The sequence below is a fragment of the Phasianus colchicus genome, chromosome 1 (assembly GCF_987193195.1).
Source record: "Phasianus colchicus chromosome 1, bPhaCol1.hap1.1, whole genome shotgun sequence".
In the NCBI taxonomy this organism is placed as follows: Eukaryota; Metazoa; Chordata; class Aves; order Galliformes; family Phasianidae; genus Phasianus; species Phasianus colchicus.
The window spans coordinates 177,041,227-177,067,292 of NC_143436.1; the positions used below are offsets into that span (position 1 = coordinate 177,041,227).

The window sequence follows — 26,066 nt, forward strand, 5'->3', positions numbered from 1 at the left end:
TAAAACACAGCATGGCATGGGAAGGGCTAGCCAGCCAGGGGGATGCTCTTACTGTGGCTGGGAGGGATGGGGAATGGCTTGGGCAGCATGCAGCAAGCTCTGAAAGCAGCAATCTGAAGGAAGTCCTCACAAGGGAAACGTACCAGGTTGGAAAGGAAGCCCAACAGGAAATGCTAACTCAGAGTGTGTTTACACTGACCTAAAAAGAAGAATTGCTTCAACCCAACAAAGATCGGGTCAGGGTAGAAGACAAATGTAAATTTAGCATCATCAAAACAAACAAAAACCAAAATACAGAACACCCTCCTACCCCCTCATTTTCTCATTTTGGTTTAATTCCACAGAAATTAGAGGCCTGGGATATTTTCATTTGTTTATTTTCAGTGCAACTAAACTAGAAGACTTCAGGCTAGCACTAGATGCGGCCGCATTTAAAGGCACTTACTGTGAGAAGTAGGTACGATCTCCTTATTTCTGTAGCCATTTACCTGAGTTACTTTGCCCTTCATTTAAACACCCAATGTTGTTCTGCCTTCCACCAAGCCTGGCCCAAGCCTGTGGTAGTGACTTCCACCAAGCAACTGTGGATTGTATTCAAATGAGGTTAATTCAATGACTGTTCAGTTTTACTGAATATCCTTTTGGTTCATCTATTATGAGGTAGTGGAAATAAGCTAGCGTTCTCCATTTATGTCACTGTCAAGTGCGAAATTGGCATAACCTGACTTATTGATTGCATGTGTTAAGTAAATAGACCTAAATTCATTTAGTATCTCTTTATAGAAGACACTTTGGCTACCATCCAGTCTCTTAGGCAGGGATTATGTCTTTGTGGCTGTTCTCATAAAATTGCTAAATGTATCTGAATACCACTGAGTATTTCAATAGTACCCTACAGCAAAAGACAATTACAGCTAGTAAATCAGTATGGATTTTCTGCTATGAATGTTTTAGCAGTCTCAGTTAATGGGTATCATTGATAATACAATAAAGTTACTTTAAAAGGTCGGGATAGGTATATATACATGTGGGCTGACCTAACAGTTGTAACCAAGGACATAAAACCACCCATCTCCTTCTGAATTATGTCAAGGATTTAATAGTCATTGTAGTCACTAACATAATGACTTGTCCCTCAGCAGTTGCTGTCTGATGCCTCCTGCTAGTTGATAGTTTTGGACAGTGTAATAGATTGTGGTATTGATTACTGTACCACTGTATCTCAGCTATTTATTACAACCACACTCATTCCGTCAGAAGGCTTCTAGGAAGTCATATCTCCTTCTACATGAACCAGAGTAGAAGGAAGACCGCAGCCAGGAAGATCTCTTCTCTGGTTACTTGCCCTGTAGGGATCACTGGCAATGTGCTTGCTTGACTCCAATGGGAGCTCTTAGATAAGCAAGAAATGAAGTCTAGCGTATTAAAATATATAGCTTTGAGTCTGAATGAGACAGACATAGGGAGTTTTTCTTATCTACTATAATGGGGAAAAATGTGTTCCCACACTCTCTCTTCTGATCGCATGACAGGATGTCACTGGAGGTGTTTTCATTCATTCCAAATGCATCACTTTTATCCAAAGAGAAGTCCCTGACATTCTCATGGGGAAGGGTTGCCTCCCAGCCCACTCCTGAGCCTGCAGCAATGGGATTGAGGCTTTAATGGGGGGTCCCTCTCCAGGCTTTGCCCCTTCCTTGCCTTTCCCAGGGTGCACACCGTGCCACCACCACCAGTGTCAGCACTTCCCCCTGTCCCACCAGCTCTCGGGTCGCGGAGCTGCAGATCAAAGCAGCAGAGCAATGCCTCGTGTTGGTGTCTGTGTTTAGCAGTTGGGAGAGGAGTTTGCAAATGAGTCAGGAAGGAAATAGTCTGCTCTTTTTATTTCCTCTGAAAAAACATTCTTATGCTCACAGATAAAACAATGCGTTATTTTTGTACCAGAGATGGATGAATGGATGGTGGAATCCAAGGGCTGTCTTTAAATAATCTCAGCCGTTGTTTGGTTTGGAAGCTGTGCTCGTAGGGCTGTCTGAGAGGAGTGGGGCCATGTTTGTGGATATGTCAGAGCAAGCTGTCCATTTGCTCTTGGCTGAGGAACTGAAGAGACAGCGAATATGAAAAGACAGAACAAGGACAGCAAATGGCTGCCAGAACTGCCAGCAGATGGAAAGGGGCATGTCTCTCCAACCTGGTGGCACAGTCTGCTGGACACAACGGGGACACAAGCTGTCTGAGACAGCTCTGCTGCACTGGTCTGTGTTGCCATTAAGGCCATATCCTTTCTCCTTCTGCGGACTCCAGCACACTACCCTGAAGGTCCCTGAAGGAAGCTGGTGACAGAGCTAGTGGCAGAAGGGCAACAAGAGAAGAAGCATCACACTGGCTTAAACCCAGAGCTGTAACAATCAAAAGAGTACAGCATAATGCCCTGTATCTGAGGTGATGCTCCACCACTTCATGTCATCCCTGCTGATGAGAAAGGAAAGCATCACATTTGTGAAGAATTCACTGAACAGTTCTGACACTATGGAAAGGGTGTTTGCTTTTCTTGTAGCTATCTGCTTCTATAGCTATCCACCTTTCTAAATTTGTACCTTAAAAAGTTGTACTTTTTGGGCCACACTAACTCTGAAGTTATCGGGAATCTTTTTATGAAGCATATCAGTGACTCCCGTGGTCACTGAGCATGGTTCAGCTTGGGTTATGTGGTGACCACATAAAAAAAGGAGACCACTGAGGGATACTTCCATGCCTGCAACCCCAGAGGATCACCAGAATGGGCTGGAGGTGAGCCAGTCTCCATCTCAAACCACAATCACCACCAACATCGCCTCTAGTCAGAGATGCCTTTGGTAAATGGTCAAAAACTCCAAGGATGGGAATCCTTTGGTGTCCCCAAGCACCCTGCCCAGTGCTGCACAGCTGTGATCCCAGGACCATGAATTTAGCAGGGCAGTTCCCATCAGTGTAGGAATGGGGCACTTTTGGTGCAGCAATGACACTGGTGCAGCTGCATTTGCAGCTACAGCTGGCAGCACTGCTGTGAGATCTTGTGCAGAGTTACGGCCCTTTCTATATACCACAAGCTGTATCAGAACGAGAGGCAGAGCAGAAGTTCTTTTTGCATTTGCTACCAATCAGAAGGAAAATACACTGGGGGAAGCATGGCAACAGATTGCTCTGAAACCATTTTATGAGTCCCTGAGTAGCTGTCTGAAGTGAATTTTATTTATTTATATATATATTTTTAAGATCTGTCAGTCAACTCTAATACTCTTCAGATTCCTAATGTTCGTATTCTCCTGCTGTTCCCTTTCCTGCTGTTGTCATTTTTATTTCCCTTCCCCGTGTTCAATTTGTTCTGGGAATTAGAGAGCCTTCCCCACTCCCAGCAGGGCTCTGCCAGCATTGCTGGGGGCAGAACAGGTCCCACGTTCACTTGGGGTCACCTTGGGGACTCCTGGTTAGCCCTGGGTATGAGGAAGCCCTGCCCCCAGGCTTCTTCCTAATACACTCCCTGGAGTTCCAGATGCTCAGCATGAGATGAACTCCCAGAATCAGGTTGGATATTAGGAAAAATCTCTTCTCAAAAAGAGCGGTGAGGCATTGGCACAGGCTGCCCAGGGAGGTGGTGGAGTCATCTTCCCTGGAGCACCCAATAAACATTTAGATGTGACACTGAGGGATGCAGTTAGTGGGCATGGTGGGGATGGGTTGGCAGTTGGACTAGATGATCTTAGAGGTCTTTTCCAACTTTTATGATTCTATGATCTACAATCTGCTGCCAGTCCTGATGCCTCCAAACATGTGAAGATCATGGGCTTAGCTTTACCCCCCAGGCACCCCAGCAGGGTTTTGGGCCAGGACTGGGCTGCAGGGCTCAGCAAGCAACATGAGGGACGTGCCCAGGGGGTTTGGAGCAGATCCATACACATTCTCACACAGAGAAAAATTGCTAAAAGCTGAATTTTCACCTCAAAAGGAAATGACCGTGTGGGTGGTGATGTACTCACCTGTCCGCTTCACCTCCTGCTCCCCAAGGAAGGGCTGACTTCTACCCAAAACTCATTGCTGGATCTAGTGACTTTTGGCTGCATTCAGCACAATGGCTTTGCTGAGGAGACCATTTTTTTTCTCCAGTCCAAAAAGAGATGAATGCCCCATTGAATATGAGTGGGCCCTTCCTGGTATTTTATTTTAATGGCAGAGAAACACACACTGTCCCTGGCTTTGCAGATCTTTTTCTAAAATGCTTTCTGCTTGATTTTCCCAGGCACAGTGGAGAGATCGAACCTGGAGCTGATAACCTTGACCTGTACCTGTGTGGCTGCAACGCTTTTCTGGCTCCTGCTGACCCTCTTCATACGGAAGCTGAAGAGGGTAAGAGTGGCGATGGATGCTCCCAGCTCTGCCTGCCTCTCCTTTGTGTTGGGCTACCAGCATTGCTAGGAACACAAAAAAATGGGATTCGCTCACTGCTCTTCATCGTTCCCTGTGCAGTCAGCAGGGGAACCATGACTCACAGGGCTGAGTGTGAGCTGCAAAGCCAGGGCTTGGCACCGTCGGGGAGCCTGACTCCTGCCAAAGGCATCCCCATTGCCTAAGGCCGAGGGAGTTTGGCATCTCAGTGCCTTTGAAGACTGGAGCTTGTAAGGATGACAGATCTTCAAAGAGCCTGGTGGGGTCTGGTTAGCGCATAGTGTCTGGTACAATTACATCACTTGCAAAGTGATGTTTCACTGAAGTCGTTTTGGCAGCTCAGTCTCTGGCACAGATGCTCCCGTATCAGCATAGTGATGGTGTCTGCCCTTCCTCCATGTCCAAGTGGAGGCTTAGTTCTCCTTTCTGCTGACAGCCCCCATCCCCATTGCCTGGTGCAGTTGTGTATATCGTGCACTGATGGCTTAATGCAGAGAATCCTTTGTGGTGCAGAAAGCTTTTGTAGCAATTTGTGGGTGCAGATGTGTGCAGAGGTAGTGGGCCGATGTGGGATAAAAGACCAGGACAAGCCCCTCACCCACACTCCCACACACTGATCTCCATCTGCCCTCCATTGCCCAGCTGGGTGGGTAGTGGGCATCCTCAGCCCTGCCACTGAGTGTGCTCCAATGTGAGCTCCCTGTGGAAGATAAAACCATGTTATCTCAACTCACCCATGATTTAGGTTTCCCACCAAGAACTCTTATTGACAGTTGAGAACACAGGACCCAGTCTGTATGACAACAGCCATGCTTCTGCCTTCCTACTGCTGCAAGCTTTTGTAAGAAGAAATATATGGGAAGTTTTATGTGGGGTGAGAAAGCAGAGACTAAAGCTGTGGAGAAACTTTGGAGATGTAGAGAAACTGCAAAAAGTGGGACTGGTTCTGTTCTGCTCACCAGAAATCTTAAAATAATTAGTAACAGGACTGCAAAGCTATGGGGTCAGCCCTTGGAAAAATGTGAGTTTTCAAATTAATGAGATGTGGAATTTTTTGTTCTTGTTTTTTTTTCACTTGTTAGATTGTTAACAGAGAATACATTAATTGTTCTCAGTACAGAGCAAGGGATTTAAACTAGATGACAAGTGAAGGCTTCTTTCCAGACAAGTCTTGCCAACAAATGTTAGTCAATGTTTATGGTCTTCTCTGTGTTCCTATTACAAATTCTTTCAATGATTTATGTCTGGAATTAGCTTAAAATTAAGTTTCATATACAAATGTTGTGTTCACAGTGGAAAAAAATCTTTTGTGCTCCTTGAGAAACCGAATTTTCTGAAAGCTTGTCTGTTACAAAGGATATACTTAATACTTCTTCTTCATTACAAATGTAGTTGCAAAGCTCCATTTGTGCCAAAGATTTGGTATTCTTTGTGTCTGAATAAAGAAACCTGGGAGTTTGTTGAAACCAGATGATCTTTAAGATCCCTTCCAACCTATGCAGTTCTATGATTCCACGAAGCTCTCTGCACCTTCCCACTCTCCTTTTGGGCATGGATCCACCCAAAAGCTCTTCTAAAGAGACCAGTAGGAGCAGTCAGACACACACATCCCTACCAACAGATGCTGTTTTTTGGAACACTTCATGAATTTCTTTTTCCATCTATATCCCACTTATCCAGGTCCCACCCATGGACAGTGGAGGGTTGGGAGCCAGGCTTTGTGCCATCTGACTTTTGTCCAAACACCACTGTAATCCTCCTTGGGACTAGCTGTGAGATGATGAAAGGCAACTGCAACAGGAGCTGTTAGCTACTGTCATTTTAATCTAGTTACATTTGCAACCAAAGCAAATGAAGCCAGCAGTATCCAACAAATGCCTGGAAATGCAAGTATTAGGAATGTATTTCCAAGCTGTAGAGGAGGAAAGTTTAAAGCCACAGAGGGCAGTGAGAAGAGCAATAAAAAAGTGTATATATATGTGTGTGTGTGTGTTTGTGTGTGTATCTCTGTGCCATTTCCACGTGCTTAGGGAAAGTAGCGTCAGTGGCTTCAGTCAACAGATTTTCCATAAATTCCAACCTATAGACAGGAAATCAAAGTAAACAGACTTTTTCTCTAGAAATATCAGTGCTTTGTGTGTTGAGAAGAGTCCAGTGGGTTGGAATGCCAATCTCAGTGCTCTGTAAAGGAAAATATATTTCAAAGTGGAAATCGATGGACTGCAGAAAACTTAGAGATCAGGTTCAACTTTCCATAACGTTTCTCTTGTGAAGTGGGTGATCCGTTTGTTCAGTAGAAACTGAGCTCTTGGAAAATTCATTTCCAATAATGTGTTTGAATGCAGGTAATGATGAGTACCTCCAAAGCCCATTATTTCCGTGAACTTGTTAGAAATGACACCAAAGAGATGAAAAAATTCTAAAAATTTGTAAACGGATTTGGAAATGTACAACATCAGTCTCCTGGCGACCACTCTTGCACAACTTGTAACCACGTATGACCTATCTCTGCTGGGCATATGGAAACAATAAACACAGGCAGTTGAACTCCATCTGTTGCATATGGCCACTTTGCACAATCATGAAGGAAAGTTATTTTTAACAGCAATGTTTAGTCATGTGAAGAAAATAATTCTGATTATGCAGAGGGTCTGTGTCGTAACACCATATGTTAATACGGACCCACATTGATTTCACTGAGGAAACTGATGTATCACACAGAAGAAAGAAAGAGGAAGGAGCTTCTTTTACATAAAAAAAGGCTTGCAATTTTGAAATAAACCAAAGGTAGCACAACTGAACCCTTTATTGTGTTCAGTGCCACCCCACAGACAGAATCAACCAGGAACCCCTGATCCAAAGAGGGAGCTGCCAATGGGTGTTGTTTTCCTGTTTCTCATATTGGAATATTCTTGTTTTGTAGCCTTATTTTTCTGAAACAAAGATGAATCATTACCTGTCGATCATCATGGATCCAGACGAAGTGCCCTTAGATGAGCAATGTGAACGTCTGCCTTACGACGCCAGCAAGTGGGAGATTGCACGGGAACGACTGAAGCTAGGTAATGTTGGCATTCTGCACATCGGTGTGTGGCTGCTGGGTGAGCTGTGCATGTGACCATGGGTGCTGGATGTGGTTTGGATGTGCAGCACCATGTCCTGCAGGTTCCATGCAGAGCACCCCATCCCCTGTGGCTGAATCACAGTGGACTGCATCTATTTGACTTTCCTTGTTTCTATCTTTTGAGGTTTACTGTAAATTTCTTCTCTGCTTACACACTGAGCTAGAAAATGCCTATGCAGAAATGAGTCCTTCTAGCCTTCCCCTCCCAGTTTCTTCCTTTTCTCCTCTCTCCAGCCCACCATCTCTGTTTTCCCTCTGTGCCGCAGATTTATTGACATTCTTGTCAGTGTACCGTAAAGTGCAGGAATGTGACATACCAATCCACACACAAATAAATATCCTCACAAACCCTGAACAACCTGCAGCTCACTCGCCCCAGTGAGAGGCACAGGCTCAGGAGCATTATGTCCTTGCTAAGCCCAGCCTGGAGCTGACTGTGGGGTAGGAGGGTTGGGACCAGACTGCAGAGCTGAGAAGTCCCTCCAAAAACCACAAGGACTTTAGTAAGAGGATCAATACTTTAAAAAAAAAAATCAGCTGTAAACTCAGCCTGTTGCTATAGTGCTGTTTGTTCCTTCAGGCATGCATCAGGTGGGTCCTACAGCTGGGGCTAGAAAACCTCTGCATTCAGCTAAAAGCCATGACAGACTCTTCTTACCCCCTGGGGATCTGGGACTATGGATAATTAAAACATGAGTACAATTAGCACCACGCTTAATTCGCCTGGTAGAGGGCACAAGGTGACCAGATGTGGATAAGTCATTTATTATTGTTTTACACAATTCTGGGAATGCTGAAACATAACCTTGCGTTGGAGTGCCTTCAGTCTTCCAATAGTTTTCTTGCAATGATGGACCAAGATCTTGATGTGCAGACAGCATGATCTCTGCTTTATATGATGCTTTATTTGTATGTAAATCCCATGGAAAGAATCAAGCAGAAATGGAATGTAAACACCAAGAAAAAACCACATCTTGAAGGGCTGGTGTTTGGAGTCTGGAGGTGAGGAATGATGGCCAGAGAACGAGCTAGAAGTGGAAGAACTGGTGTAAACAAATAAAGAATGCTGACAATGAATGAGAACCAGATTTGGTGAAGCTGGGTATGCACAGCATGCGAGATTATCTCAGTGCAAGCCCTGCTTACATGGCAGCTGGCTCAGCCTTTGAATAACCTTGGCAGTCTCCAAGGATCAGCATCTCATGAGCAAAATATGCCTCTCTGTTTTTTTATAAACATTTTTACTTAGAAATGCAACTCCTTCAGCATCTGATACTTGTTTTTCTCTTTCCACCTACTTATCCTCAAAGATATGTGTTTGTTGCAGCAAGTCTCTGCTTTTAGCCCATGTCTCCTTTGCTTTGTGTTCCTCCAACACATACACACAGCCCACAGGTGTGATGCAGTGCTTGTGTGACAGGACTCCCCCTTCATGCACAGCAACATATGTTAGAGAAAATACCATATGGGCACCACAGAAATCAGTATAATTAACATTCCATGTAGATTAGGCTGGCTGAGATCTAAATGTCATCTTTTCATTACCTAGAAGAATGCTGGTGTTATAAATCACTTTCAGTGTGGTCGGTACAATGCTGCATCAGCATAAGTGCTGATCTTGGCTCGATGCTCCTGATCTACCAGAGGTCAGACTCTGCCCCCTCTGCATGAGGTCAGGCACATGGCTCCCTGAGCACTGCTCCCACCGTGTCCCCAAACTCAGCTGCTGTGCCAGGCACACTGCTCCCCTCCTCCTTTGTGTGCCAAGCTTTTGTATTCACACAATGGAGAATAGGGGGCCACCAACAGTGAAGCCCAGATGACTCAAACCACGACCAAGGACCTGAGCAATGAGCACATCTTTGAACCTCTGCTCTCATCCATGGAGCATGGAACTTGCAAGTGCCTTTTGCTGATTCCTCTGGTCCAGCTACTCACACACTTTGATATCCAGACATCTACTGAAGAACCTTATCAAGGCTGTATGGAAATAGAAACCTGCTGATCCTAAATTCTTTGACTGAAAGGTCTTCGCTTCAATGGATTCTCAGTTCCACCATGAAACTGAACTCAGCTGGAAAAAGTGTAAGGAGAGCACTGAGCTTCCTTGGTCTGTATGCAAATGCTGCAATGTTCCATAGCACACACTGAACCTGGCCATGGTAGCTGCTGGAGGGCTGGGGCAAGTTGGCTGCTCAGGTGGCCATCTTCATATTCTCCTGTTTAATTGCTCTGTTTAACAATTTTTTAACAATTTCCTAACTACTGTGTGACAGCAGAAGGGGCTTTTGTAAGAACAATCTGTTAGTGTTACATTTATCCTTTATGCAGTGCACATAATCAACCACAGCATTTGAGCTATGCAGTGGATAGTCAGAGAAGGTCTATTCTGTGCTAAGATTTAGCATGATATAAAACAATAGCAGAGTAACAAAGAGCAATACATTACGTGTTATAACCATTTCCCATTAAATCATAAATGCTATTTAGAGAAGGAAGTGGTGTTTCCAGTGGTCATTCTCCTTCATAAAAGGTTGGCAGCTCTGTGGAGTGTTATAAGCCAACCTGTGTGTTTTCCAAGTAGTGACTGCATGGGTTATCTTGATGTGGGAAGTGTTAACAGCAATGGAAACTGTTGAAGTTATGGATTAAATGAAGCTACAGTGGGTTTTATATCACCTCAACCTGCAATATCACCTGGTACAACCCATGAGCAGTCAGTACATTAAAGATGAACATCAATTCCCAAGAAAACAGAGAGCTTTGTCTGAACATTTCTTCCCTGATCTTTGTGCTGAATGGAGGAACTGTCTGCAGTAACTGGAACAGAAGTTGGCCACAGATTTTCGAACACGTACTGCTCCACTTGTATTTGTATGTGAAACTCAGTGCCTTCCACACACCAAGGCTCACTCTGAGGGTGATTTTCAGCCATGTAGATTAAGTTCTTCATGCCTTTTATTTACTGTAAAAAATGCAACACTTTTGCACATTTAAGGGGAAATAAATGTTAGAGGTTTTTTTGCTTTGTGTATTCCACTTCATCTTTCCATTGCTTTAGTAACATATGCTGTTTGCCTTCTATTGACTGGGAATTGCAGCTTAGAAATGCTACGCATGTAAAAGGTAGCATCTAGTTATTTTAGAACTAGAGGCATTTCTTTTTCTCTTCTTGTGAGTGTCTGGGTGGGTTTGATTTCTCACAGCTATAGGGTCTCACAGGGTAGACATCCAAGTCAAAGCCACTCAAGCAGCCCCCTTTGAAGTGATTCATCTCTTCTGCTTCTGATGCCCATCACAGAGAAGAGAGATTGTCCTGTGAAGATGGCTGTGTCACAGGTGCACAGCTGAGAAATAAATGTGGCCTCAGTGTCGCAGCTTTTCCTTTTTTTCTTTTTGTGGAATGCTGGACTTCATTTTCTGCTCCTTTCTTCTGCTCGACAAAGCCAGCTGTCACACACTGGCTAGACATGTCGGTACCTGGGTTCTGATGAAGGTGAAGCACAAATGCAGTCTAAATGAGTTGCTTGGCTGTAACATTCTTTGCTAATGAATTGACTGACAAGATCTCACCGAGAACTGTCTGTGTGAGTATGGTATCAAATTCAATACTGCCTGCCCCATTCAGCAGTCATAAATTGGGCTGTGGAGATCATGAGATCAGCAGTGTGTTTGGAAGTGAAAGAAAAGGACCATCAGGTTTTACTGCTGGAGAATTTCATTTATGTTTACAGATTTCATTCAAGGGCCCCTGTATTATTCTCCTAAGGTCTGCTCAGCATGACAGTGATACCATGCCACAAATGGCTGTTCTAGAAGCATCCTACCCACCATGAAACAACCTAACACTGTCTCACAGTGGTAGGACAAGGGGCAGTGTCTTTAAACTAGAAGAGAGGAGACTTATGTTATTGTTAGGAGAAAATTCTTCACTCAGAGTGATGTGAGGCTCTGGCACAAGCTGCCCACGGAAGCTGTGGGTGCCCCATCCCTGGAGGTGCTCAAGGCCAGGCTGAATGGAGAGCCCTGTGCAGCCTGAGCTGGTGGGTGGCAGCTGGCCCAAAGCAAGGAGTTGTAACCAGATGAACTTTAAGGTCTCTTCCAACCCAATTCTACATTTCTGTGATTCTATTGTTCTATGATTCTATGAACAATTGTCACTTCTGGTCCCTTCCCACTGAATCTCACTGAACCTCTCCATATCTTATTTTGCAGATGGAAAGGTCTAATTTGAATAGCTTCTCAGAACCCTCCGTTTATCTCCAGCTATGAGGTTTCACTAAGGGAGAGCATCCTGCACAGATATGCTCAAGAATCGGGGAAACAATTGGGCAGAGCTAGACCAAAACAGTAGGGTCAGAAGACAGTATTCATCCACGGAATGGTTGTATCCACCTAGCATCATGTTCAATCATTTTGCTTGTTCCCTACAGTGACTCTGTGTCTTCTGATTTGTCTAATTATGTTAAACAAACAAAAACCACTGAAAACAAACAAACAAAAAAAACCCCAAACCACCAAACAATACCAAAACAATTTCAATTATGTTCGGAATATACATTTAGGACTCATTGTAAAGAACTTTTTTTTTTTTTTTCAGTTCCTTATTTATCGATCCACAGCTGACAAAATTTCTTCTTTACAAGAATGTCTCTCTCCAATCTGTTTTCTTTTCAGGAAAGTCGCTTGGACATGGGGCCTTCGGGAAGGTGGTACAAGCATCTGCTTTTGGAATTAAGAAATCACCAACATGCAGAATTGTTGCTGTGAAAATGCTGAAAGGTATCTTGCTGCCAAGCTGGGCTGGAAAAAGTTCTCTCTCTTTATCATACCATATTTCACTTTTAATATGATTCTGTTGAAAGCAAGATTGTGTAATGCTACCCCCCTGCCCCTGTCTGAAACATCCAAAATGTGCACATTCAGTTTCAAGGCCACCAGGAATTTCCATCCAAGTAGCAGAACTATGAAATAATGATGTCCACGGTAGAAAAGATAAATTGCCACGTGGAACAGGAGAAAGTTTCAGGTCCATGAAGAACCCAATTGTCTGATTTTTCTAAAATCTTGTTCCACTGCTTCAAAGAAAGAATAAAGTGACTTCTGTGGGATCAGAGTGGGGAACTTACACAGTAGTTGAGCCATTATGCTGCATTGACTCTGCACTGAGCACAGTACATGGAATTTAGCTGAGCCATACGGCATCCACCTTGATGTGAAGACACTCGGGTAGAAGCTTCCACATTATCCTTGGTCATTAGTTCTGATGATTAATCCTCTTGTTAAAAACAACTGCCTTGTACCTCATTTGCATCTGTCTGGCTTTAGCTTCTCGTTCTAACACTCTCTATTAAGATATGCCCAGCAGTTTTTCTACATGAAGGCCCTTCTATTAAGCTAAACAGATTGTGCAGTTTAAAACTCTGAGTTGCTGAGCAGGTGTGTCCTCTCTGAGCCACCTGCATCCTCATTACATGGTGATAGGATGCTGATGCCCAGGCTGGGTGATGAGATTTCCATACACCAGTGCTCATCCCAAGGTGAAATCATCTCCCAGACATTCTATGCCATTTTTATCATTGGAGCAGGAAGGATAAAGACTCTAATCAATTTAAAGAGGGCACTAGGGAGCCTGTGCAAGTGGCACCTGCTACTCCCAACTCCAGGATTGTCCCCAAGGGGGAAATTTTTAGCTGACAAGGTTGCAAACCTCCCTCCTCTCTCTTGTTCCAAAAGCACAGAAAAGCCTTGTTGGCAATACCAAGGAGCAATTATCTTCCAGAAGGCATCTGTGGGAAATGGGAGAAAGCTAAAACTCTGGTTCGTGTGCATAACTTCTGCAGTAGAGGACCAGTAGCTGTCCATGTCACCGGTTTCAGTGGAGGGCTGCCATTTGGGTCACTGCCTGGCCTGTGTAACAGATGTTTTGCCAACACACGGATAGATAAGTTCACTGAATATCCGGTAGTGGTTTGCCACATTCAGCATTTCTTTATGCACATCTACAGGCTTTTTGAGCCAGCCAGCTCCACCAAAATAGCAGGGGTACTCCTAGAACAGGTGGGAGCAGATGGCAGCTGCAAGAATCCATGGGATTCACATGCAGAGTAGGTTCTTGTTTCTGAGTTTGTCGCTCAAACTCCCTTTGTTGTCAGTGATGAGAACAGCTCATCCTATCCTCAGGCAGATCCCTCAGTTTGGTGCTTTCTGCACTTATTTAGTTCTCTTGCCTGTGAATAGAGCCCATGGTGACTGCATCCTCCTCAGGCCTCTTCACTTTTGGGCACTTTTTCCCAACTGAAGGTAGGGAAGATCTGTCTCATGCCGTGTCCTCACCTCATTATCCAGGAACTACGAAGGCATTCATGAGTTTTGTACGTGCAGAATTCCCATGAGGTGGGATAGATGAATAGTGAGTTACTGATTAGATGATGAGTTCTGTGGGGGGGGGTCACCAAGAAAATCTGCTTCCAAAACGATGTTGAAACCAAGCCCCTTAAGACCCGACTCTGGGTTCTTTTCACTGGATGGTTCTCACTCTCGGCATCACTCAAGACTTCTTGAGTCTATTAAAAACAACACTGTTTCTTTTTCCTTGTTTTCTTGCCAGAACAAAATTCTGCAGAAGAATACTGCTTGGATAGAACGAAAAATTTTGCTCAACACTAAGTAGAAACTTTTATGTTTAGTTGTGAGATTTCTTACATCACTGCTGTTACTATTAATATTGATCATATCCAGAAAGAGTAAGATGTGGTCCACTAAGTTCAACCATTTAAAATGTACGTGTCCAGTCTTTGTTAATATTCCAGGCTTCTTGTGTGATCAACAAATTCAGAGGAGCTTCACCAAAAGGCAGTTCATCCCTTCCCTGAACAGGTGATAGAAAACAGCCTCTGGAAATACCTTGCTTTTACCACTGGCTCCTTGGGAAGTTAACTAGTTCAGACTAATATATAACTGTTAGTTGGCTGAAGTCAGGTCAGCTAAAAACTACTCTAGATGGAGTTAATTTTACTCTTGTAGCCTCTTTTTACTTTTGCATTCATTTTTTTGGCTGCAACTACAAAACATGTGAAAAAATCTTTCATTTCTAAATATATCAGAGTCTACTGGGAGGAAGTTGACTGCCTGACTTTTTTTATGCGTTTTGTTGCATAGTAAGAGGATGCTTGGCAGGGAGGAATAGAAACTAATATCAGCATGTGAAATGCATTTGTTAATGAAAGTTTTTTTTCAGTGGAACATGACAGTAAGTGATAAAGCTCACTGGGACCAATTCTTTGCCTTGTCACATTGACCTTGTTTTGCATTTACAGAAGGGGCCACAGCGAGTGAGTACAAAGCACTGATGACTGAGCTCAAAATCCTGATCCACATTGGCCATCATCTGAATATTGTGAATTTGCTGGGAGCCTGCACAAAAAATGGAGGTAAAAAATGTGCACTGCACTGAAAATGATTTGAACTGTTGGATCTCCCATAGCAGCCAGTTGGCAGTGTTGCTTTCCATCCAGAGGTCCAGTTACTAACTTGAAATATTGGAGCTCATCCTGTGCTCGGTGAGAAAAGAGGAAGAGAGAAAGAGATCTCTAGTTATTTGATGAAGTGGTTATCCTTTTCCCTACTTAAACTCTTTTTGGGTGTTAGCAGGAGCAAATATAGGACCACGCTGAATAAGGAGCCACTTGTTGTCTTTTATCTCACCCACTCTAGTGCTAAGTCTCAGTTAAACATAATCTGGACAGACTGGGAGCAAGAGATATCAGCTGTTTGCCCCGAGTGATGAGTCACAAGGGAACAATTGTAAAGTCCTTCATGATATTCCACTAGGAAAATCAAAGAGCCAGTGAGAGTGGTCATTTGTTTTAGATATGTCACCTATTTTAGTTCAGTGACGATGTGTGGGCTGCTGGACTCCAGTCCAAACTCAGACTGACCGAAGAGGAAACAGAGGGTCCCTCAGGACCCAGGGTCATGACACAGCACTCAAAATTAGGCCCATCCCTACTTTTCAGAAAGTGTGTTGTTTTTGCTAGCATGTCCAGTGTCCTCCGAACAGCTTTCTACTTCTTTAGGACACGTGATATCTATGGGTATGAAAGACTATTCATCTTCTCAGAACTAAAACTCTCACGTATTACTTTACGATGCTTAAAATGCATTTCCTTTTTTCCCAGGGCCTCTGATGGTGATTGTTGAATACTGCAAGTACGGGAATTTATCAAACTATCTGAAAAGCAAGAGGAATTTTTTCAGCCCCACCAAGGTGAGGAGGCAGATGGCTCAGGTAGGGTTCATCACACCCAGAGTGACAGGGATGCAGATGTCAGCCTCTGCACTGGTCTCCTTAGCCTCTTTCATATCAAAGGAGAGAAACTGCTTTTGGGTGCAGTTCACCTGACTTGCTTTAAATGTTTGATGCAGGATGTAACACATTAAGAAAGGGCTCATTTCTCCCCCTTGCCTATGCAAGGAGCCTGCTGTGATTAATGTGGACGGAGCCATCTCCAGTGGGAGGAAGTGAATCCTATCCAAATTGTCCCCACATGCTCTCACCCCTCTGCTGACAAACCCATTCCTGCTGAGCGTGGGGTCACTTTGGAAGCTCGTGTCAGTGAAGCTGAAGGAAGTGGTTTTGCCCACTGATTTCAGCGCTGCTGGGAACACAAACAAGATAATGCCATTTAGAGCCAATGTTCCAAGACATCCTAATGTTCAGAGATTTGACAATAATCTTCTTATTGTGTGAGGAGCAGGGCTACCGAGAGGAAAAGAGATTAAAGTCTTGTCCTCACATCTCACAGCCCTCTGAATCAAATCTGCTGCCTGTTTCTTATTACAAACCTGAACCTAAATGTGCCAACTCTGTCCCTGACTGTACATCCAGCCAAATCCGCCAGAGGATTAAAAGATCTGAGGTGGCATTTAGGAACCTGACTCCAGACCTGCAGTGCTCAAAATCCTTTTTCAGCCTTGCCAAGAGCTCAGAGACATCTTATTACTTTTGACAAAGGTCCTATGAATGCATGCTGAGGAGTAGCCCTCTCCAAAGGGCTTTAGCTGAGCCTCTGTTCCAAAGGGGGATGGAGCATGGCAGGGGTGAGAGATGGCCATGGGGGAGCCTGGCCATGCAGCTAGAGTGCTCTCCAGATCACAAAGAAAGCATTTTCCAAGCGGTGTTTTATGTGTCCCATTAAACTGCCGCTGACTGTAGCATGAAAACATTAGGTGAAAGAAACAGACAACAGCCAGTCACTTCCTTCAGCAACTGTATTTCAAGTACTTTTGCTTCTTGTTGGAAACCAGAGGCTTACAGCCCTGTGCCAAACACTGCTCAGAAGCAAGTTCTTCTGCATCCTGAGAGCAAAAGTCAAGACTAGTTTGGTAGGGCTGGGACATCTGCACTGTGTCCAGTTCTTCTCAACTCAACCACCTTGTCTCCAAATGGAAAATAAAGGTCCTTTCAGATGTCCTTAGGCTGAGAAGAGCTGCAGTCCGGGCCAAGCGTCCACCCACGAGCTATGCAAAGCCCCACCACATGGCGTTGGGTCCCTACCCTAAGGGGAGATGGGACCACATGTGCCATGGGCGAGCATCTTCTCCTGGTGCAAACAAGAAGCGAGTGGCTTCTCTCCTACTCTTCTGATGTTGTACCTCTTCTCTGCCTGTTTGAAGGACCCCTCTCTGCAAGGAGAGCTGATGAAAGACAAAAAGGGTATCGAGCCAGTGGAAGGCAAGAAACAAAGGCTGGCCAGTGTTACCAGCAGCGAGAGCTTTGCGAGCTCTGGGTTTCAGGAAGATAAAAGTCTGAGCGATGCGGAGGAGGATGAGGAGGGTAGGTATTAATTCCTTCCTGTCCCTACATGGTCTGTGATATTTTTACAACATACTGTGCATCCCTGAAATTTTTTTCCTCATTTATCACCCTAATAAACATCCGTGGGAGACACTCACAGGGTCATGTCCAGAGGGTACAAGATTTAAAAAAAGATTATTTCCAGGGTTACTAAATCTGACAGGAAAATGTGTGATTGTTTCTTCTGACTGTTCCTTATCTTTGGGGAAAACACAGCAGTGTCCAGAGTGTGGGGTACAAAGCAAGTACTATTTTTGTTTCCAGTGACAGTGGGCTGACCTTCAAATACGACCCTATGAAGACTGAATTTATGAGAGCAATTTTATCAGTAAGAGAGGGGGAAAATAACTGCCTCATGAGTGATCTTTGCAACAAATTGTTTTCTACCTGTGCAGATGCTGCTGAGCTCTACAAGTTGCCCCTCACTATGGAGGACCTGATTTCATACAGCTTCCAAGTGGCCAGGGGCATGGAGTTCCTCTCCTCCAGAAAGGTGAGCTTTGCCCCAGGGACTTTTCCCTGTGGAAGGATGGGATATAGAGGTGAAATCATGTCTATGTTTCAGAGACACCTTCCTTGGGAGAGGTCCCAAAGGAAGAGCCGTTTTCCTCTCAGCATTATAAATATAACAATGTGTTTATCCAAGTCTCCATAGTCCATAAACACAGGATCATGGCAGAAGGCAGTGGGTCAAGCTCATTCATTGAGAGATGATCTTTCAGGTGTGATATTTTTTCCTCAATTTCAACACACATCATGTAGAAGCCTCAGACAAATCTTCGTTTTCCTTGGAAACATCAAGAGACTTAAAAATATATGACTTGAGAAATTTCTTTTTTTAAAAAAAGAACTGTTGCTGTTTGCATCAATTTCATGTAACTATAGTTGACTTCCCTAAAAAAAAATATTAACTTGATCTCTCAAATAACATTATTTTTAAAAAGGATATGGGAGACAGTCAGGAAATTTGTGGGCAGGATTAAGGAAATGCAGCTTGATTGTGAAACTTTTATTATAGTGCATTCATCGTGACCTGGCAGCCAGAAACGTCCTTTTATCTGAGAACAATGTAGTGAAGATCTGTGATTTTGGCCTCGCAAGAGATATTTATAAGAATCCTGATTATGTGAGAAAAGGAGATGTAAGTCAAGACGCTGTTTCTTTATCCGAATGCTTATAATATCATTTCAAATTGTCCACCAGAACGTTCTGAAGACGTTCACATTTCCTGAACTTAAAAGAGCTTGAAAGCTATCACGTTTTTTATGCGAATGTGATGTGTCATATATCAGAAAGCAGGTCTATCCTCAAGCAGAATGCTCCGACATTGCAACTAGCTCATAGCTCTTGTTTGATAATACTTCTGACGTTTGTCTGCTGGCTAGCTCTTCAGTGTGACACCCGTGCCCAGTAACTTTCCTTCAAGGAAACCAGTCCCCCCAAAACAAGGCTGTCCTCCTGGATGTCTCAACTACCTGCCAGCTGTACCCTCATTTGGAAGTAGCTTTCAAATCTGACAGTGCTATGTATTAGCTGTGAAACTTTATTCACATGGCTTGATGACCAGTCAGGAAACATTAACAGGCTGTGCTGAGGGGCTCCATGGGCTGCTGGTGCAATATCTGAAAACTTTCCCAAGACCATCTCCAACACCAACACCAAGTAATTTGCTTTGGCCATGGGGTTCTCTCCCCTGTCTTTAGGATGGCTGTAAGGAAATCCCACAGGTTCCTCTTTGAATAGCAGTTACTTACATGACAATATATAGTTTATTCATCTACGATTAAATTCTTTGAGTCTCTGAAAATAATAGTCAGGACTGTCCACTTCATTCCAGGCTCGACTTCCTCTCAAGTGGATGGCTCCGGAATCCATCTTTGATAAAATCTACAACACCAAAAGCGATGTGTGGTCCTACGGGGTGTTGCTGTGGGAGATATTTTCCTTGGGTACGTTAAACCTGCTCCTGGGATTGGGAAGGGGCCAAGAAGAGGTCTGCAGCCAGAGCCAGACCTGTGTGTCACCTCAGCTTCAGGTCTTTAATAAGGAAAAACCAAATCAGACAAAGGTGGGGAGCAGTCAGAAAGAATTGTGCATATCATGCCTCTGAGAAATGGAATTTTTGTGCCTGTAAAGGCATCAGCAAGCAAGCAAACAAGACATAATGGCCTTAAGTTGCACCAGGGAAGGTTCAGATTGCATATTAAGAAAAATTTCTTCTCCGAGTGCTGAGGCTTTGGAATAGGCTGACCTGGGAGGTGGTGTTCCACCATCTCTGGAGGTGTGAGTGTGGCATTGAAGGACATGGTAAGTGGGCATGGTAGGGATAGATTGGTGGTTGAAGTAGATGATCTTATTGGTCTTCTCCAACCTTAATGATTCTATGATTCCAAGAGAGTTGACTTGCCAGACTGAAAGCCATAAACGTTAGCACGGCTATCAGAGTACTTCTGCCATGTCCAAAACCCAGGTTTCCTTCAATTTCTCTAAACATATGAGACCTGCACATGGTGGAGAGGGTCAAACATAGTGTTATGAAGATGCTGAAGAGCCTGGAGCACCTCTCTTGTGAGGATAGACTGAAAGAGCTAGGACTGCTCAGACTGGAGAATAGAAGGCTCTGGAGAATCTCCTCAATGCCTATAAATACCTGAAGGGAACCCACTGCCAGCACAGCAGCCTCCCCAGGTGCACACATCCATGCAGATGCTGCAGGATGAACTGCAGCATGCAGTCTAACATTAACACCCTTTGAGACTTTCTTCTTCATTCTTTCTTCTTTTTTTTTTTCCCCATATTGAAAACAGAGGATACAAAACACACGCTGCTTGGGAATAACAATGGCCTTCATAACAGAAGAATCTTAATTGGGTTTAAAAAAGAGACTGACAAATGAGGAGAACAGCAGAGAAATAATACGATACAATTAGCAGGACAAACAATCATTTATCACTTTAAATACACTTGCTGGTTTGCATGCCAACTACTGTCATTTCATGGTCAGCTGCATCATACCTGCTGCTTTTTCCTAAAAGCCCCAGCTCCTGGAACCGAGTGATTGGCTCTCAGAGAGGGCTTTTTTTCTTTTATTTCCCCTTTCCCTGATGTTGTCTTTTCTCCAGGAAAGAGAAAAATAAAATACCATGAGCAGCAGCAGGCTGTACCTTAAAACCACAGAAACTGGAGAAGCAATGCAAATGTGCTGCCATCTGATTTTAAGCCACAATTTTAGTACTTTCAAAGTAGTTTTGAGCATTTGGGTCTTATTAACTAACTGGAATTTGGGGTGATTCAAACCACAGAGAGATCAGACCTATCTTTTCCTAAGGGATTCTTCTCAAGTCAAATTCACATTTATCTTCTTGCATTCAGGTCAGGTGAATACCACCAATAGCCCTGGGTTTGCAAGTAGCAGGGCTTGAGCATCATCATCAGTGCTTCTTCATCACTGTTCTCCACGCCCTGAACCCTGCAGCCAGATGCTGCACACTCAAGTGCTTGGGTGCCTTTGCAGGGATGGGGACTATTACTTGCATATTATATGCCAGGAGAGCTGAGTCCTCATGTGCAGAGGCAATTCCCCTCCTACCTCAGAGATGGATGGATGGTTGGGTGGATATGGATGGATGGATGGATGGATGGATGGATGGATGGATGGATGGATGGATGGATGTGGATGGTTGGATGGATGGGTGGAAGGATATGGATGGATAAGTGAATGCAATCATGGATGATCCTCTTCTCCCACTGTTGCCCCAGGTGCCTCTCCATATCCTGGGGTCCAAATAGATGAGGACTTCTGCAGCAAACTAAAGGAAGGCACAAGGATGCGTGCCCCAGAGCAAGCCACCGAGGAGATGTAAGATGCCTTTCTCTACTTGCCCTGCATCCCTCTACTCTCTGGGGCTGCCTTGCAACATTAATAATGTATAAACTTCTGCAAAAAAGCACCCCACAGAAACACAGAAAATTAATGGTCTCATATCTTCTTGTTGCCCTGGCCATCTTCTTGGCCCTCCCATGGAGCAGAGTGGACGAGCAGCACAATGACCTGGGATGGCCACTCATGGTGGGATGTGGGCCCAAGGCCAAGGGTCCACAGTGACTGTGCAAAGGCAGGGTCAGTGCCCTAGTGTCCATCCTCCTGTGCAGTCAGGACAGCATGCAGCCTCGACTCGCCTGGGTAGAAGAAGGAAGGTCACCCATTCCCATCCAGGTTTAGCATTTACTGACGTGCGCACAGATAAGTGCTGGAGGAATGTGACATTAGGAACATTTTCTGAACTTCGGAAGCAGCAGTAGAGGCTTCCTTGCAAACACGCCACTGGTGAGGGCCCACCCTTTCCTGGAGCCACTGTCTGGTGGCAGAGGAAGGTGACGGGGACCGTAGCCTCCCAGCCATGCTCAGCCTCCATCAGCTCCTGCCGCTGGCTGCTGCTACACAGCATTCCTGGAAGCCAGGGATCAACTGAGGCCCCAGGTCTGCAGACCCCTAGCAGAGAGTGCTCTGCCCTCATCTGCACCCATGAGAGTGAACTGCAGCACATTAACACGCACCTCATGGGGTATATCACTTAGGAGCACAAGTATCCAGGGTATTTTGCCCTCCAGGCATGTCCTCAGTGCCTTTTTGGGTGTTGCATCATGACTCAAAATAGCAACACTTGCCAAAAAATAGTTCTGGGAGCAGCAAAAGGATGCAAGCCAGCCACATCTATCTGGAAGCATTAACCACTGGCTAATTTTATTATCCCAGTGACAGTACTCTTCCACATATTTTATTGCAGGAAGGAAAGCTTGGCTCAGCCAACACAAGGAAGTGACACATTCATATAAGTCATCTAAGGATGCCTTAACTTAAACATTGCCAGTTAATAGGTGTTTTATTCAAAGGCTTAATGCTTGATTAGGGATAGAAAAAAGAAAGTATGACTAGTGGGCTAAATTATTCAGTTGATGGGGTCTTCCTGGTGTCCTGCGGGAAGAGGTCCATCGCCTCTTTTTTTGGAAAGCTCACTTCTTTAATAATAGGCCCTGCTAAGTGATGGACAGTGCCTTCATAAAATCACACGGGCTCAGGAGTTAACTCTATTGACATAAAGCCATTGGAGCCTGCACTGCCTTGCATCAAATGAAGCCCTAACCCTCCATACGCTCCTTTTGCCCTCACAGCTACCAAATCATGCTGGACTGCTGGCGGAGCAACCCCAATGAGCGGCCGCGGTTCTCGGAGCTGGTGAAGCGGCTGGGTGACCTGCTGCAGGCCAGTGTGCAACAGGTACGTGGGAGCCCATGGGATGCTACACAGCCTGTGTCCACAGGGGTAACACTGCCCTTTCCTGCCCCCTTTTAGGAAGGCAAGGACTACATCCCCCTCAACACTATCTTCACAACTGAAAGTGGGCTTCCCCCTGCATCTGATCCTTTGTGCAATGAGAAGTTTCCTGTTCCAAGCCCAAGCTGCCAAAGCACGGAAAGAGTCAGGTGAGATACGCAGGATTAAGAGTGTGTTTTGGGTGGTCTGTTGGGTGTCGCAGCTTGCTGCACAACACAGCTAGCCTTGAGTGGGAGAAATCCCTGAACACAGCCCGAGCTTCCAGCAGCTTTGCCGTCTGAGCAGCCCTGGGGTCTCTTTTTTGCAAACCGCCATGGTGGCTGCTAATCAAATAGAGAAAGAAACATTGAAAAGAAAAACAGCAATTCTGTTTGGGCACTTCACACTCTCACCCAAAGCTGTTCTCCTTTTGTTCAACAGATACATAAATACTTTCAAAATAAAGCCACCCCAGCGCATAAAGACATTTGAAGAGCTTCCCATCAAGGAAACACTTGTATTTAATGTAAGTGACACTTGGCAAAACTATAAGCAACTGATTTCTTTTTATTTGCATGGCAGATACAAAGACAATCAAGGAGTTGTACTGCTTTGCAAGCTTTACTGACAGGAGATGCAGAATCAGCTCTGTTTGCAGCAAGCACTCCCTGCCTGATCTGATCTGCCTGTTGGCAGCAGCCCTGCCTGGATCCCACTGGAATGGGACTGCTGCTTAAAATCCTTTGGATTTGTGTTTTTGTTTGAGTATTAGTGCAGAAGTGAGACTTGGGGATCATGTTTCCTCCACAGATCACCAGAATGAACAAATTCTGGTATGAAGCTGACAAGCTGGGGACATGTCTATTGACAGGACATGTGCGCTGTGCTGCTCAAGTGAGTGGGCAGTTTTAGTAATACAGACAAGATATACATGTTTTGTGATGGGAGGTGGAAAAGGCTCTCACGGCTGATCTGGTGGCTGGCCAGACTCTCACCTTGCTTATAGGCACCTTTCTTTTATCACTCTGTATCTGCATTAATAGCATGTGTATGTGTTCACTGCACCCTACAGTGAGGACAGTTTGGAAAAGAAACAAGAAAACCTATTAAATAGGAACCAAGTCTGGCAGTTTCTTACAGCTAACAACTAATAGGTTTCTGTTTTCTTCAAGGACTACCAAGCTGACAGCGGGATGGTGCTGGCCTCAGAAGAACTGAAACGCTTCACGTGGACAGGCAGCAAGCAGAAGTGGACACTCTTTGGGTCTGTATTTTACACTCCCTTCTGCTTTATGTTAGAGGTCAGAGGAGGACTCAAGGTCCTTGTGCTGAATCAGGCCTAATGAACGCAGCTGTGGTGTGCCCAGGCCCTGCCAATGCTCCCTGCAGAAGATGACTGCAGTGGAAAGGGATCTCTGGATGTGACCTTGCCCAACCCCTGCCTAAGCAGTTGGGTCAAGAGTCAATCAGCTCCCACACCCTGCCCTCCTCAGAGGAACAAATAGCCCTCAGCCCCTTCCATATCCATCGCCCTTACGATCAGCTGGCACTCTGACCATCAGCTCCGTGCCAGGCTGGGCAGGCATGAGCCACGGAGGCAGAGGCTGCAGGAAACCAGCCCTTGGTGAGGGGGAGGAGGAACACATGGCTGAGGAGGATTTGCAGTCATTCTTGCGTGTCCCCAAGGGCACCCGAGCCGGGACAAGGCTCCCATTGCTGGTTGCTGCCCTTGTTTTACATGAGTCAGCTAAGCACGGTCCATTTAACACCCATGGGCTCAGGATGCTAAAGAGGCAACTTTACAATAGATGGATGTGAGGGCCTCATTTCTCTTCCTGCCTTTAAGCACTATAATATACTGGCCACCTTCCTCCACCTAATTCCTGACAGCTGCCCAAGCAGGGAGTGAAAGCTGTGCTAAGCACCGCGCTGTACCAGCACCAACACTTATTTCTCAGTGTCGGCAGTGCTTGCAGCTGGTTCCAGCTCTCTGCTCATGGCCAGCCCAACCCTGGGCCCACCCGAGCTGGCAGCAGGGTGAGGCTGAGAAAGGCCCAGGCCTACCCTGGCAGGAGGTCAAGGCCAGCCTGGCCACGCTGGGCCGGTCACTGTCTCTGCGCCAGGCAGCCTAGTATTGTCTCAGCAAACAATTGCAGCCAGCTGAAACGTGCCACCAAGTTGGGGAGGTCGTGCACACAGATACACAGGGGTGGGAGCACGCAGGCAGGCCTGCTTGCACAGCCGAAACACGCAGCACCTTGCAGGGGCTGCTCTCAGTCATACAGCCAACACCGTGGCCTTCCCAAACAAAATGCACGCAATGCTTCTTCCTCTGGGTGGCACAACCAGGATGGAGCGTGCTCAGCCTTTGCTCTGGAATGGCTTTAAGGAGCCTGCTTGGCTCCATAAGGAAAAAATGCTTGGGTAGGAAAAAAATGCAACTCGGCCATGCCTGCTAGCATACAAATCCTCAGGGAACAGAGCAGTTGGCTGAGAACACACAAGGTCATCTGGCTGCAAGCTAAACAAGCACTGCTGCAGCATCACAGCTGAAAAGCATTCATGTATGCTAACAGCAACCCCTTGGTGTGCACACATCCCTAAAAGTGGCAGCTTTCTAGCTAAGCATCTTTTACTTAAGTGAAGCTGGAGCAGTACATACATACCTCTAAACATAGCACTGAATACTGGCCAAGATAGATCTTGTAGACATCCTACACATGTAAGCTGATCTAACTCAATAGCGCTACCTCTTCCCGAGCACCTCAAGTGTCCTGCTCTGTGCTCCTGCCCTCTTTGTTCTGCTTGCTTTGCCATAGTGAGCTGGTTGAGGTCGCTGGATTATCAGAAGGATGACCCTGAAATAGACTCGGAAAGCAAGAGCAGCTCACAGCCAGGGCAGCTGGTGCCAGCGCTGGGATGAAGAAGGGCTCAGCCCTGGTAGGAGCAGCCCTGACCACATTCACTGCAATGCCTGGCCAACAGTGGAGCACTCCTCATCCCTTTCCATCCACCTCAATGCTGGAGTTTAGGATGCAGATGCAGACAAACATAGGAGGGGTAATGTCCTCATTCACCCCATCCCAGTACAGGACATGAGCATCTCCCCAAGCCCTGATGAGCCTTTCAGGCCCAGGTGGTGGCAGGGAGCCCAACTACTGACATGGCTGTCACGTGCCCTGGACTTGCTATTGCCAATAAGGTGAAAACAGGTGTTAATGCAAACAGTGGGAAAAGAGAAATCTTTCCAGTTCCTCAAGTTATGAGATCCCAACAAACGGGTCTGGGGGCAAAGACAGAGCAGTACTCTGAGGTCCATTTCTTTGCAAGTAGGCAGAATCCCAGCT

The 26,066-nt window shown here is 45.3% G+C and overlaps 1 protein-coding gene across 2 annotated transcripts in view; it reads left to right on the forward strand.

The window, feature by feature from the left end:
* The window catches only part of FLT1 (fms related receptor tyrosine kinase 1), a 101,646-nt gene that overhangs the window by 72,690 nt on the left and 2,890 nt on the right, over positions 1 to 26,066 (forward strand). The window contains exons 16-29 of one of the 2 annotated variants that reach the window (XM_031615594.2): positions 4,277 to 4,383; positions 7,346 to 7,484; positions 12,224 to 12,328; positions 14,866 to 14,979; positions 15,727 to 15,815; positions 17,225 to 17,384; positions 17,801 to 17,898; positions 18,424 to 18,546; positions 19,243 to 19,354; positions 21,165 to 21,264; positions 22,578 to 22,683; positions 22,759 to 22,889; positions 23,161 to 23,245; positions 23,892 to 23,983. In XM_031615594.2, the coding sequence (XP_031471454.1) occupies positions 4,277 to 4,383; positions 7,346 to 7,484; positions 12,224 to 12,328; positions 14,866 to 14,979; positions 15,727 to 15,815; positions 17,225 to 17,384; positions 17,801 to 17,898; positions 18,424 to 18,546; positions 19,243 to 19,354; positions 21,165 to 21,264; positions 22,578 to 22,683; positions 22,759 to 22,889; positions 23,161 to 23,245; positions 23,892 to 23,983 (1,561 nt within the window). The remainder of the gene's footprint in view (positions 1 to 4,276; positions 4,384 to 7,345; positions 7,485 to 12,223; positions 12,329 to 14,865; positions 14,980 to 15,726; positions 15,816 to 17,224; positions 17,385 to 17,800; positions 17,899 to 18,423; positions 18,547 to 19,242; positions 19,355 to 21,164; positions 21,265 to 22,577; positions 22,684 to 22,758; positions 22,890 to 23,160; positions 23,246 to 23,891; positions 23,984 to 26,066) is intronic. The other variant, XM_090133659.1, reaches the window with a different exon arrangement.